Here is a 15,464-nt window from a genome sequence, read left to right as displayed (position 1 = left end):
GTACATTGTGGGTCCAAAAAAAACTTTTGACGAAGCAGATGTTCGAACCTCCAAGCCCCAGCGTAAGAATCGGCTGCATTAATCACTAGGCTACAAGTCCCTCAAGCTCTCTCATATTACACAACTTTGTTTTAGCAACAAACAAATTCTGAAGGCGAGCAATTTAGGTCACGCGAACAGCAAATCAGGCGTGAAAAAGTGACTGAAAACGTGAAGCGACAGAATGTTCTAGAACGAAATGTAAAACCAAAAAGAGCGTCAAACGACAAAACAAAAAAAACAAGAGCACCGCAATATAGCTCCGCTCAGCTTACAGCTTCGCAGCTAGAAAAATAAAACAATTACGCAAAAATTTAGCTTAAATTAATCGAATTGTCTTAATCTAAACAACTCAAAAATATAATAATGAATAGAAAAACGAACAAAAACAAAAAAAATAGGAAACTGAACAAAAAAGTACCTTTCACTAATAAAAACCGGAAATGGATACAAAAATTACTAACAAATGGAAAACAGAAAACAGACAAAAGTAGCTCGAAGTTGCATCTTAAAAACTAACTTAGACTGTCAGAAATCATCTTAAACGTACAACTACAAGTTAAACAAGTTAAGAACAACTCTGGCCAGAGAGTTAGATTTAAAACAGAAACTGTTTCGAAAAAGACACGTGAACAAAAAGTTCCACTCAATTAACATTAATTTCTTCACGCCTATTTGTCTCGATATCTTTTGAAGCCACAGGATCAAAATAATCACTTCTCTCTCCGCTCTCCAATTTTGAGGGGACAAAATCAAAGTTTTGTCAGGTGCGGCATAGAGTTCTACCTCTTGTTCTAAAACAACTTCTATGAAAAATTACGATAATTCATGCGAGTCGATTCGATTAGTGACCATCGAACAACCGAAGAAAAAACAATAAACTACCCTAAAAAAACCATAAAGAAAAACCTGTTGTTTTAGAAAAAACATAACCAACTAAACGTCGGGAGAATTGCTCTCGAACGACTAGTGGAAGCTCTAATCAATTGCAGCCTGCATCAGTTTGAGGGCGGGGGGAGGGAGGGAGGGGGAGCCTAAATGGGACTAAGAAGTTCAATCGTGGGCTTCAACTAATCACATTAGAGGTTAACATATATCAATATTAAGATTTAAAGTAACACATGGCACCAATTGCGGCGCACTTTTCATTTGACTTGTAGTATTAAATTGCAGCCAATTGAATACAGCTCCTTGAAATTGTGATTGAGAGACAATTTTAGATCACGTGAAACGCAAAAAGTCAAGGGCGTAAACGTCACTCGAAAATTCAAAATTGTCGAGCGAAAATTTTGCATCAAAACAAGACACACACGTTTACAATAAAAGCTATGAACTTTGTTCAAGAACAATTAAAAATTGTTCTACTAATTTCATTACGAATTGGCCTATTCAAACGTTTTTCAGAAATTTCACCCACATAAAAGCTGCAAATTAACAATTCAACAAAGTTCCTCGAAAAGCATAAAGACGGAAGAAATAGGCAAAAATTTTAAACATAGCCGGTAGATTGCCGGAATAGCTGCAAAAGAATAGACTTGCATGCCGCAAAACAGAGATTTGGAAAAAAAAGTTATCGCAGCCACCTTTTAATCAAAAGGGGGTGTACATTGTCGGTCCAAAAAAACTTTTGACGAAGCAGATGTTCAAACCTCCAAGCCCCAGCGTAAGAATCGGCTACATTAATCACTAGGCTACAAGTCCCTCAAGCTCTCTCATATTACAAAATTTTGTTTTAGCAACAAACAAATTCTGAAGGCGAGCAATTTAGGTCACGCGAACAGCAAATCAGGCGTGAAAAAGTGACTGAAAACGTGAAGCGACAGAATGTTCTAGAACAAAAAGTAAAATGAAAAAGAGCGTCAGAGGACAAAACAAAAAAAAACAAGAGCACCGCAATATAGCACCGCTCAGCTAACAGCTAGAAAAATTAAACAATTAGGCAAAAATTTGGCTTAAATTAATAGAACTGTTTTAATCTAAACAACTCAAAAAATTAATAGTGACTAGAAAAGTGAACAAAAACAAAAAAATAGGAAACTTAACAAAAAATTACCTTATACTAATAAAAACCGAAAATGAATACAAAAATTATTAACAAATGGAAAACAGAAAAAAGACAAAAGTAGCTCAAAGTTGCATCTTAAAAACTAACTTAGACTGGCAGAAATCATCTTAAACGTACAGCTACAAGTTAAACAAGTTGAGGAAGACAACTCTGGCCAGAGAGTTAGTTTTAAAACGGAAACTATTTCGAAAAAGACACGTGAACAAAAAGTTCTGCTCAATTAACATTAACTTCTTCACACCTATTTGTCTCGATATCTTTTGAAGCCACAGGAACAAAATAATCACTCTTCTCTCTCCGCTCTCCAATTTTGTTGGGACAAAATCAAAGTTTTGTCAGGTGCGGCATAGAGTTCTACCTCTTGTTCTAAAAACAACTTCGTTAAAAAAAATCACGATAACTCATGTGAGTCGTTAAAAAATAAGTCCTGACTTACAATCCAAACTTACACTTCCAATTTAACAAAAATCTAACAACTTGACAACCAACATTTTCACAAAACCTAGCCAATGACTCTCAACAGTGCACATGGCCCCACAACATATACCAAAGCAGAAAAGAACTTAAAATAAGTTTTGTTCGTTTCTTTTTACCTGGAAGTAATTAAAACAAGTTACTATAAAGAAACCTACAGGAAAATCATACTATTTGAGTATTTAACTATTTAGTTAAATTCCCTGAGGGAAGGAGTGACAAAACCCAACAAACAAACAAACCAATTAGCTTAAACAACTTATTGCAACAAATGGTGTTTATGCAAAAATGATTTAAAGAAAAAACAATAGAAATTGATCAAAAAATTTGTTGCAACAAAAGGCGGAACAAACACGTTATAACTGAAACTAAAATACAGAAAAAAATGTCAAATTAGAACATCATTAACTTATTAGTGTCAAAGTAGTGAAAGCATATATTACTAAATTGCATACGTTAAATAGCTTAGCTTTTTAAAGAAAAATTCAAGAAAATTCCGTGAAAAACACGTACTCGAAAATACAAAATCATGAACTATCAGCTACTCATATAACATAGGTTCATTTCGGCCTAATTAGTTAACCAATGCGATCTGAAATACAAACAGACAAAGTGATAAGACTACAAAAAACAAAAACTACTATTTATTATCGAAAACAAAAAGTCCTGAAGTGAAAAAATATACCCGAAATGTTGCAGGGAAACAGCACCCGATGATTCCCATATCCCCTATTGCGATTTAAAGAACAAGAAAATGAAACAAAAAAAGTTGCACAGTATTTTGTTGATAGTGCTTACTAGTTTGATGCCATTTCGTAGTTGAGCTACTGTTTCTAAATGAGAGGATAAAGGGCTAATGTCAATAGCAATTAGCATTAGAGATGGTCACAAAGACTTACAAGAACAACGTTCAAGTAGCGGGCATCTAAAATACAGCCTAATGGGTTGATCCGGTTTATTTTTGCTTTTCGTGACCGACTCTATTGAATCCAGATTATTCTGCTGAGCAACTGCTGCTTAAAAGCATTTTAAGCAGAACAAGAGAATAGTGAAAGTAGCCCCGAGAAGTCAAAAAGATTTCAAGCAAAAGGTTGAACAAGTTGTGAACTAAAGAAAAAACAAAAGTTTGCTCGACGCCGCTAAAAAACCGTAGGAAAAGTCCAGAAATACAATCCCAGGTATTGAATTAAAACCAAAAAAACTATTAAAAACCGAAGGAAAAGTCCAGAAATACAATCCCAAGTATTGAAATAAAACCAAAAAAACTATTAAAAAACCGAAGGAAAAGTCCAGAAATACAATCCCAAGTATTGAATTAAAACCAAAAAAACTACTGTCCCCAGACCAATTGAACAACGCCAGTCAAACATGCTTTCAGAAAACTAGAAACAAAACAAAAATAGCATTCAGAGTATATACTTTTAGGACCATCGAGTTGAATACCAAGGTCCTTGTCAAAAAGCAAGAAAAAGACAAAAATTTGGCACAAAAAACTTGCTTGATATATGGGACATAGGAGGCAATGAGAGCCAGGCAAAACAACACAAAGTACAAAAAACTGAGCTAGCTTGCCGGTAAGCAGAAGTCTGACATGTGGACATAAAAGAACAGAAACAAGTTCTCGACAATAATGTTCTCAAAACCAAATTATGCCACTAAAGTTTCGGCATTAACCCCTGCATAAGCTTTAATTGAGCCTCGTTAGCCCCTTAAGATAAAAAACAACTCAAAGGACAGAGTGTTTATAACTTTATTAGAAAATTGCTAATATATCTTTGCATTAATATCTGAAAAACCATTTCGTTGGAACTAACTAACCAGTAACCCATCGCCAATCGCTTATAGGATTCATTGGCCTCTAAAGTTTGGAAAACTCGAAAAATGACATTTTTTTTGGAAAAGTCGCTGCAAATCGGGATATTAAAATCTTGGAAACTATTGCATATTACATTCTCACAAAACTATGCACTAAAGCATATTCAAACCATATAGAAAAACCAATAGCCTCTGAAGATGAAAAAATGAGGTCACTATTTCTTTAAGTCGCCAATTCTTTTGACATTATCTTCAAAACCATTTCCTTCTCTCTTTACACAGAAAGTTTAATTTGCGCTAAAGATTAAAAAATCACACAGAAAATTTTACAAAAAAACTATAGAAATCACTATTAATTTGCGTGTTCAAGTCAAAAAACGGACATTAAAATTAATTATAGCTTACAGAAGACCTTTTTCGGCTTTGAGGAAAAATAATGTCAGACGAACCCAAAAACAGGCCAAAAAACAAAAATTTCACCATTTTGGGCTCAAAAACTCCCAAAAATGACCTTTTCACCTTGACTTCAGGACTCCTGCTTCAAGTGGGAACCGCACTTCACATCATAAGCATAAATCTCCAAAATAGATTCTGTGAATCGCATACTTGGAGACTAGAGAGCTGAAAAGCTCTAAGAGAACTTAATGCCCTGAGAACGCAACCTGTTTATCCCCGTTTTTGAGGACGAAAAGTCAGACAAAAAATCGGTCAAGCGAAAAATCGCATAAAAACCACAGGACTAATATTACTGCTAAAAACTTTTAGCCACCACTTGGGGGAATCAAAGGATGCAACTCAGAACAACTAGAACACGAGTGTTACTTTAACCATTAGCAAAAATTCAGGAGAAAAATTATTGAAAACACTAAAAATTCTCTTATCTCAAAAATCGAAAAGTTGTTCAAACACTTATTTCTCAATCCACTTTAAATGCAGATTAAAAACGTTTACTCTAAAAAAATTATTCGATGTTTGTTCCCTTTCGCGTGAGTAAAATTACCACTTCAATGATATTCACAATTATTACCACTTCAATTTGACACCTCAATGATAAGAAAAATTCAATTGAGCAGATCATAAAAAACTTCAGCGGCCCAATACAATGCAAATCCTTTGGATGTAAAAACCAAGAGAAGGCCAATAATAGCTCCGCTCATCTTTCGCTATCGCATCTATTGACAACCGACTAACGTCTGACGAATTGCTCTCGAACTATCGCAAAGTCAAATAGTTCGCGCAAAACTTTTGCATAGAAAAAAACTCACGACTATAATAATTGCTTCAACTTTGTACGAGATCAATTCGTACCACCCAACTAATGCAGCAAAATTTGCTAAAAATGATTTTACTCTCAGCTTCAGATAGAAAGATCAATAAAAAAATGCTTAAGATGAGCGTTCAAACAAAAAGCTGACATTTATTCAGGTATTTTAGAACAGAAGTCAAATCAGGAGTAAAAAATTCTGCATGAAATTACATAGAAAACGAATACATTTAAAAGGCCTTCAAATGATATTTTAGGGCTGATTATAGAGTACTTCAATAATTTAAATTGGAGAAAGAATTTCGACTTGACTTAAAAAATTTGCACCGCGAAAGAAAGTCTCGTTAATATAGAAACTCGCAATAAAATGGCGAGTTTGAATTACAATGAACCTGATTTTTACCTTCAACCAAGTTCAACTGTTGCTGACTAGAGGGTTCCGTGGTGGGGTGTGGGTCCTGCGAGAGAGCAACCATTGAGAACACTTGCAAAACAGGAACAAAGATCCCATCCAGCATCTCAACACATTGCTTCTAAAACAATCATTTCAGTGCTCTTACCACCCGTTTTTTGCTCTTTTAGTTGTACATAACATGGAAATTCCGTTAGTTCAAATTTCTCCATCATATTCTTCAATTAGTTCAAGCCTTTTCCTTCCAACCGAGCAAATTATCTTGATATACTTACTTATCTTGATATCTCGATATATTTAAAAAATCTAATAAGTGTTTCTGCAAAAATATACATTTTATTGCTTAAGAGAGGGGACTAACCATAACAATTTTATAAACTGCCAAAGAGCTGTAAATTATAACCACAATTAGCCACATTATAACCACATTCCGCAACGAGGCCAGAAGGAAATAATCAAAATTTTAGTTCCAACAATTATCAATCTGATTTTTGATACGGGTTTGTATTTCTCATATTGTCTGTTATCGTTACCTAATTTTCATCTCTGCGTTTTTGACTTTGGTATGATGGTTCCAACAGCTGGCAAAACAGAAAGCGTTTAAAACAAGTAAACATATCAGAACATGTTCGCTACTTACATCCGACATGTCAGCACTAAACTCCTGCAACGCAAATTGAGTTCACTTTACATTTTATTGAGCGTAAAAGTCAACAAAAATAACTGAGTTACATAATTTTTTAGCAATAAACGGAACGATTCGTTGAATTCAGCTTGAGTATCACAATTTATTTATCTAAAGCCACAATCAACGAAACGATCGAAGAAAAACTGTTTAAAGCAGCCACATCTCTGTGAATTTAGGCTGTCTTGACTTTGATGACTTCCTAGTTTTAATTTCTCACATTCATTTTAATATATAATATTTAATTAAGAAAAATCACTTCGGCCTTAGAAGTTAGTTTACACTAAGAAAACTACCTTGAAAAAGCGGCACGCCAATCAAAATCTTCGCTTGCTTCGCAAAATTCTTCCACAACTGCTTCTTGTTCTCCATCATTCAAAAACCGGTATACCACATTTGTTTCAAAACGACCCCACCGATTAAAAACAGCCGAGAGACGCCAAGGGTGAACACGACAAAGAAGAGGAATGTCAACTCTCTAATGTGAACTCCCTATGAAAACCTTAATACAATTAAATTTGCTCAGTCTTAAGAATTTGTTTTGTCCATAATATTGTATCCATTAAAAAACTTTTTTAATCAATGCGAAAAATATTTCCATATAACTTGCTTATCAACGGATGATTTGACAATTATATTGTTCAATAGGTATTTAAACAAAAAAATTACCTAGTCAACACTCCATATTAATTTCCACGATATTACGAGATTAATATCGGATCTCAAAAAGGGGTTAGAATTTATTGGCAAGCAAATCCAAAAGCCAACGCTGCCACGTAAACAAGGACTAAAACTAATGAGAAGAGTGGTTACAAGAAATGAAAAAGCAGTAAAAGTCCTGAAACAATTCAGGAAATTTTGATTGACAAAATAAAAAAATAGACCCTGAATTGAATTGCAGACAAAATTGAAAAAATTAACTCGAAAAAGTGAAAAAAAGTTAAGTCAAATTGCCACATGTGCTCAAAAAATAGTTCTCAAAACATTGGTGCAATACTGCTATCTCATTCCATTTTTAAATTTCAAGGCGCAAAACCTCTCGCTTTTTCGCTCCACTTCCTGTTTCCGCTTGATCAAAATCATTTTTTCCAATTTGACTTCAAAAATCATGAAAAAGTGCGAACAGATCTTTAAAAAAAGGCAACATTCCAATACAAATACTTTTAATTGTGAAAACATGGCAGGATAAGTCCCGAAATTCATTGCAAACCATTAACTAATGATCTGACAAAAAAAAAAACATTTTTCTAGCAACATCATTCTGTGACAGTGAACAAAGCACATGATCCTAAGCAAGTCCCGAAATTCATTCCAAACCATTAAATATTGATCTGACAAAAACATTTTTCTAGCAACATTATTCTGTGACAGTGAACAAAGCACATGATCCTATGCGCAAAAAATCTAATAAACAAATAAACTTCCTCTTCAGAAAATGGGAGTAAATTATTGGCCAACTTAAACTTAGGCAAAAATTAAATCAATTTTTGCTGAAATATTTTTTGCCAAGTCAGAGAAAGCATTATGTATGAAGTGAAACAATTATTTCTAATAAATTGAGCCTCATTAGCAACCAATCAGACCTGTCATTAATGATATTGAAGAAACATATCAAAAACACAAAATAACCGACTAATGTCAGGCGATTTGTTATCTAACAACGGGCGAACGGTTGGCTTCGATAGTAGCCAGCTGGGGATTAGTGGGGGTGTCAACAGTGGGGGTGTCTTCCACCTCTGAGAACCGCCCTTCACACCAAAAGTATAATTATAAGTCTCCCAAACAGTTTGAGCTGAAACAGAGCTGAACGGCTCTAAGAGCATTTAATGCCCGCTGGGCGCTACCTGTTTATCCTGTTTTTGAGGACGAAAAGTCAAAAGCGTCAGACGAAAAATCGGTCAAGCGAAAAATCGCATAAAAAAGACCGACAAGACTAATATAATTGCAACAAACTTCGTTTGAGAGCAATTAAAAAATTGGTATGTAATAAAGGTCTATTCAAATCTCACTTAAAGCAGTGAAACAAGACAATAGGCAAAAATCGCCTAGAAATCAGCAAATTAGATGAAAAACCTCCAAATTGGCATAAAACTCATATTATCTAATAGAAACCGTCCAACCAGTATCAAAGCAGGCCTAAAATTAATACAATATTAGAATCGAACCTCCTAACAAAGAAAAATGCAAAATAACTTGCTTTTAAAAGCCGCATATGAACATAAAATTTTCGCTCGCTTATGAATTTTTTTTTTTTTCACATCTCAATTTTTCGGTCTCTCGAAAACAGCGATATGAAGAAAACAATCACTCTTTTTGCTCCACTCTTCCGTTATGTTGAGCACCCAAACCACTTCAAATTTTTTCACGCGTTTCATTTCCTGCGTCAAAATTCAATCCAATAAAATTGATTAAAAAAGTCACTTATCCAAAACTCCTCTTCGAAACGTAAGAATAGGAGCGCAATAAAAGCCTGTTGAGAAATGAGGGCGTCTATTAAAAACCATAGGACTAATATAATTGATACAAACTTCGTTTGAGAGCAATTAAAAAACTCGTCTTTTTCATGTGCAGCTTCGACTTTTACATCCTGTTTAACAAGAACTTGGCCGATTACAGAAAATCACCAGAATTGGTTTTCTAGAACCAAAAACGACTCGCACCGCTACTATAATTGCTTCAAACTGCTGCGTTCAAGACATTTACAAAAAAACGTGACATTCAATACATCGACTATTATTTACATATGAGGAGGGCAATTTTGATAGTTTTAGAAAGCAAAAAAACGCAATAATGATACTGGACATTCGATGCAACAAAGTTTTGGAAGCGCCGTTTACTTTGAATATTGATTTAACAGTAGGTTGACACTAACCTTGTATCGAGCCACAACCTGATTGACTAGCGGTATGAACTCAATGAGTCCTCCAGCTGACATTTGGTTACACATATTTGAACCGTTAGTGTTGTCTCCACTGCCACCCGTACCGCCAACTGATTGCAAAAGCGATTGCATCGTGACCTGTAAAATAGTACTTTTTAAAATTTGTACAACATTAGGGCGGCAATTTTTGTTATGTCGACATAAAGAATGAGATAATCACGTGCAAAATTAACAATACAATTGGATAATTTAGAATGGAATTTGTAAATGCAAGAAAAATGGGGTTGTGGGTCTGACTATAAAGATTTTTGCCTCCATGTCATGAAGTTCTGCCTCCTCGGCAGCTTCAGTTAGCTGTACACTTAGAGTCTAAACATACCCGGCAGATTGCCTGAAAATAGCCGCCGTTGATTCCAATAAGCATGATTGGGATTGAAAGAATAGATATTGAAAAAAAAATTTTTGTTCAAAAACATTTTTTAAGTCCGATTTATTTTGATGGCATTTCTTCGTAGTTGAACATACTTCTGTTTCTTAGAGAGAGGCTACAGGGGCTACGATCAATACCAATAAGCATAAGAGATGGTAACTAAGACTTATAGGAACGACGTTCAAATAGCGGGCATCTAAAATTGGGCTTTATGGGTTTATCCCGTTTCTATTTCTGACTTCAATTTTTTATACTGACTGTGTTCAATTTGAATTGCTTTGCTGAGCAACTGATGTTCAAACTCACTTTTAGCAGAATGAGAGAAGAGAGAAACTAGCCTAGAAAAGTCAAAAAGATATCACGCAAAATGTTGAAAAAGCGGCAAAATGGGGTAAAGCGAAACATTTTTTTATTCGACGAAGTAAAAAAAACATAGCAGGACAAGTCCTGACGTACAATTCAAAGAGTTTTCAATGACTAAACAAAAAAACTAGACCTAGAACAGACTATGAATGGATTGGGAAAACCATGTAGAAAAAATCCGATCCAAAAAACCGAAAAAACAGTAAAAATCAAAGTGAAATTGCCGCATGTGAACAAAAAACCACTAGCGATAAAGCGAATTTTTGTTCAAACACCGTTTCCTCACTCTACTTTAAATTTAGAGCGAAAAAATTTCACGCCGCAAAACCACTCGCTTTTTCGCTTCACTTCCTGCTTCGGCGCGACCAAAATCACCACTCCAATTTGACTTCAAAAATCATGAAAATGTGTGAACAGATCTTAAAAAAAAACATAGCCGGAAGAATTCCGGAAACGACTCGAAGGAGAAAACTATGACTAATCAACTACAGCAACTAATGTGAATCTTGAACCTCCACAAATGCCATAAAAAATTGAGGAAGAATAGAAACGGCATTCAAAAACCAAAAACAAATTGAAAAAAAACTAAAACTTAATGACTTTTTTGAATAGTAAAAGGAAACATAATTCCGAATAAAATTCCTTTGCAATTAGAGTAATGAAAAGCTCCCAAAACAATGGGCAAGTCATTATAGTCTAAGAAACTTTTCTAAGATGAAAAAAAAACTGCAAAAAAAATAAGAAAAATGGTTTTAAATTTCTCAATTTTTCTGTCAATTTTCCTAAGAAAAAAATGATTTATACCAAGAAAAATTTAACCAATTGGTATCTGAATATTCTGTAAGTAACAGGCTTCTATTCAAATCCCACTTAAAGCATTAAAACAAAAAAACAGGCAAAAAATTATTAAATTTCGTCTAAAAATCAGCAAAACTGATCAAAAACCTCCAAATTAGCATTAAACTCAAATTAACTACTTGAAACCTTCAATTCCTATCAAAACCAGCCTAAAACTAATACAATATCATAATCAAAGCTCATAACCATCAAAAATTGCAAAAAAAACTGCTTTTAAAAGCCGCACGTGAACAAAAAAATTTCGCTCGCTTGGAGAAAATTTTTTCACACATCAATTTCTCGCTCTCTCAAAAACAGCGGTATGAACAAAAACCACTCTCTTTTCGCTCCGCTCTTCACTTTTGTTCAGCACTAAAATCACTCCAAATTTTTTCACGCGTTTCATTTCCCGCTTCAAAATCACTCCAATAAAATTTATTAAAAAAAGGACTTCTCCAAATACTCCTCTTCGAGTCGCAAAAAGACAGCGCCCCAATACAATTCAAATTCTTTGAATTGTAAAAATAGGAGCGCTATAATAGCCGGCTGAGAAGATGAGGGCGGCTATTAATAATAATTCTCGCGAGTTTTAAAAGTTATCCCGTTTTTGAAGATAAAACAATTTGCAGTAAAATTGGTCAGAAAAAATTTGATTAAGTAAAAAGAAACGAACAAACGGCCAGCAAGACACAAATAACTGCTACAAACTTCGTTTGAGAGCAATTGATCAGTACTTGAGCTAACCTTGACGTAGTGCAGTATGACTTCGCTCTGGAGACAAATGACCATTCGATGCAAGTACTGTTTGACAGCAGTGTAGACCACACTAGTGTACCCTATAGACATCTCCTGTCTCACATTCAGTCCTTTTAGCACAAACTCCAGGGTCTCAACCAGACATGGCCCGCAGCCACTAGCCTCCACTGATTGACTGTTTGGGAAGGCCTTGCTCAATCGGCTAAACATACATGTGAAGGTTTTCGAGATTAGACAGTTTGTAAAATTTTGTGCATATTAAACATTGCCTTCCAGAAAATTTAGAGCGCTCCAAATTCAACGTTCTGCACTTTTTCAAAATAAGTAACTTAGCTTATCAGGAATAACTATTTTTCAGCTCCCAATTTCCGTGCGCGTTTTTTTTCTTTGAATTACGAAATTTGATAATTCAACGAACAGCTCAAAATGTCCATGAACTGGTTCAGTTTTTCACCAAACAAATTTCCTCACCTGGCAAAGGATACGAAATCAGAAAAGTTTCTGGCCACCCCGTTAGCCTTATCTTTCATCTGCTGATTCATTGTAGACTGGTCACAAGTCGACATTTGAATCAACTGGTCTGCATACTGACCAATTCTCTGGTTTATTGGGCGTAGCACACTGGCAAGCATAACAGGCGCACTTTCAGCGGAGCAAGTCTGGATCAAAAGTCCAACAGCTTCGAATAAGAATTGACTGTCTTCGTTATCAATTCTTGGGTTCAAAGAGTCAACATAGTCCAACACAAATACTTGCTCAATAATCTTCTCAATTTTGCCCAAAAGAGTATCTCTATGTGGCTGTACTGACGTTTTCAGAAGTTTAATGAATCGACAGAACAGGTAAGCACAGCGACCTCGCACCTGGCTATACTTGCTCAGGACTCCAGAGGGTCCAGTAAACGAATCCAGCACCGACGGAATGTGTTGAGTATTGAAGGCGAAGAACTTGTCATAGCGGACCACAATCTCAAAGTATATCATCATAACTGCAGGATGGTCAAATTGACTTACTTCTGAAGCTACGAGCGTATGTAGAAGACTAACAACTATAGTTGTTGCAGGGGATTCGGTTGTGAAAATATTTCCACTAACATGAGGCAAAGACTCTCCAAGCAGATAAAACAAATGCAAAGATAGCTCAACTTCATCAAATGAACGAGAGCGCCAATTCGGAATAGTCGACATAAAACAATTCTGTACAAACTCAGTAACAAGCATATTGTCCAACTTGGCCAAACTGTCAAATAGATACCTTAACTCGTGTCTGAAAACGTGGAAATCGTTTTCATCCTCTTGAGCATTGTCAAAATTGAAATCGGGCTCAAATTTGTATTTCTTGACCAACGCCAGCATAATCTGTTGGGTAACCGCTTTACGTTCTGGGGTCATTGAAATTTGCCGGTAGATTGCAAGAAGCTCTTTTGTTGAATTCAAAATTGCTTTTGAAACATCGTCATCTTCATGTATTGCTATCTGAAGCATCATACCTGCTTTTTCTTCAATCGAGGTCAACGCTCTGTTTGAAATGGTGAAATCCTTTCTAGAATACTCTTTGAAAATGTCGACCAACTGAAGAACGGAGTTGTTGACAAAAGTGGCAAGCGAACACAAATATTCAACATCATCTTCATCGTCCGGGTTGTACCTGGATATATCCAGAATTTGCTGTCCATTTAAAACTGAGTAAAATGAGTCAATCATTGGCATTTTGCTATCTGGCAGCATTCCTTTGGCACAAACCGCATCTATGGTCTCAATCGCCGCTTTCCTGGTACCTTTTTTGAACGATAACGACAAAAGCAGGCCTACAACTTCGTCATTGACCATTTCCGCAATTTCGATCCATTGAATATATCCAGCCATGACTTCAAGACACAAGCTCACTGTAGATGCCGAATTGTCATCATTATCCAGATTGAAAACTCCTTCATTCGAAAGCGCCAGTTTCAAAATTCCCTTCCAAGAATCGGCCATCAATGATACGCAATCATCGCGCATGGTATCTTTAATAAAGGTATTGCGCTTAAACTCTTCGTCAGTTCTCGCGATTTGTCGGTCAGATAACTCACAGTTGACTTCCTTCAATATCATGAGATACAACTCGATTCCTTTCAACCCTCGTTCTTTGAGGAACATTATATCATGGAAGAATGTTTTCCAATTAGCTGGATAGTCGTGCACGCATAGTACCGAGAGAAATGAGGCGAACTTCGAGGTGATCAATTTTGATGACAAATTAACTTTGTTGCCCTAAATAACATCGGATATTATAAAAACGTAAATGCAACCAGATGTCCATTTCTTCGAAAAAATTCACCTAAAAACTCAAATCACCTAAAATTTAATTGCTATTCCACATCTGGTGCAAATATTTATCACTTGTGGTTCAAAAAACCAGGAAAGATTAGGCAAATTAGTAGCTGTAAAACAACGCGAAAAAGAATATCATGCACAAGATGTTTGTTTCGACAACTTCCTCCAGTGAAGGAGCAATATGCTTTTATTTGCATATCCAACACACCACTATGGTTTCTCAATGATTTATAATTTCAGTATGATCTTATTTATCAAGACAAGGTAATATCTTCGGACACAACAAAATCTTTCCTTGAAACAATCGGGTACAATTTAAAAACGAGAAATTCGAGTTGAACACAGCTCAAAGAGTACAATAGGGCAGGTGCAAGAGCATTACCTAACTTCAGTACAATCAAAACAAGTGATAAAAAGAAATCGAGACGCTAAGATATTAACTTAAAAAAGCTATTTGGGTCCTTTGAGAGCATCAACTCATATCTTCACTATAACAACAAACAATCACCTCGACAGACAGGTAAATTGACAGGACAGTTGCAATGTTGGCAAAAAAATTTCATTTGTCTTCTCAACGGCTACCTTTTTCTGTTCTTCTTGATACAAGACCCCAATATTACAAATGCAGCTGAACATAGTCATATAGGATCCTTATTTCACTGATGTATTTGATTTTGGCAAGTAAATTAGATATTTTACAATTAGCTTAACAAACGCATTGTTTTTTATTGGAAGTGAAAAAATATACAGGCCTCAGTACAAACCCCACTGAATTGAAACCATTGCAGCAGCAAACAAATTCAGCTTCAGTATGAAGCAAGGAGGTTGAAAAAAGGAAACTTTTTTTGCACTCTTTCCACAAGTGGTTTTCTTGTGGATTTAATGTCATACTAACACAAAAAATATAGGATTTCAATAAGGGAAGTTTTACAATGCACGGCATCCATTTGCTCAAAATTACAAGAAAAATTTACTTTTCTGAATTTTTTCCTGATTTAAATATAATTGTTATTTACAAAATAAAAGGCTGTTGTGATCTCCTTACGTTTTTTCATATTTTCATTTTACCGAAATCGGTGGTCAGCTGGAAGGCAGGGGATGGAGTGCTTCAATTTCAAAGCTATCACC

At 35.3% G+C, this 15,464-nt stretch overlaps 1 protein-coding gene across 2 annotated transcripts in view; it reads right to left on the bottom strand.

The window, feature by feature from the left end:
• The window catches only part of LOC142344505 (exportin-T-like), a 183,057-nt gene that overhangs the window by 25,065 nt on the left and 142,528 nt on the right, over nucleotides 1-15,464 (bottom strand). The window contains exons 5-9 of one of the 2 annotated variants that reach the window (XM_075396206.1): nucleotides 12,493-14,273; nucleotides 12,010-12,223; nucleotides 9,627-9,773; nucleotides 6,710-6,733; nucleotides 6,061-6,190 (exon numbers count right to left, since the gene is read on the bottom strand). In XM_075396206.1, coding sequence (XP_075252321.1) covers nucleotides 6,061-6,190; nucleotides 6,710-6,733; nucleotides 9,627-9,773; nucleotides 12,010-12,223; nucleotides 12,493-14,273 — 2,296 coding nt within the window. The remainder of the gene's footprint in view (nucleotides 1-6,060; nucleotides 6,191-6,709; nucleotides 6,734-9,626; nucleotides 9,774-12,009; nucleotides 12,224-12,492; nucleotides 14,274-15,464) is intronic. The other variant, XM_075396207.1, reaches the window with a different exon arrangement.

The sequence above is a fragment of the Convolutriloba macropyga genome, chromosome 8 (genome assembly GCF_964194025.1).
Source record: "Convolutriloba macropyga chromosome 8, txConMacr16.3, whole genome shotgun sequence".
NCBI lineage: Eukaryota > Metazoa > Xenacoelomorpha > Acoela > Convolutidae > Convolutriloba > Convolutriloba macropyga.
This window is presented reverse-complemented; position numbering and strand designations above follow the sequence as displayed.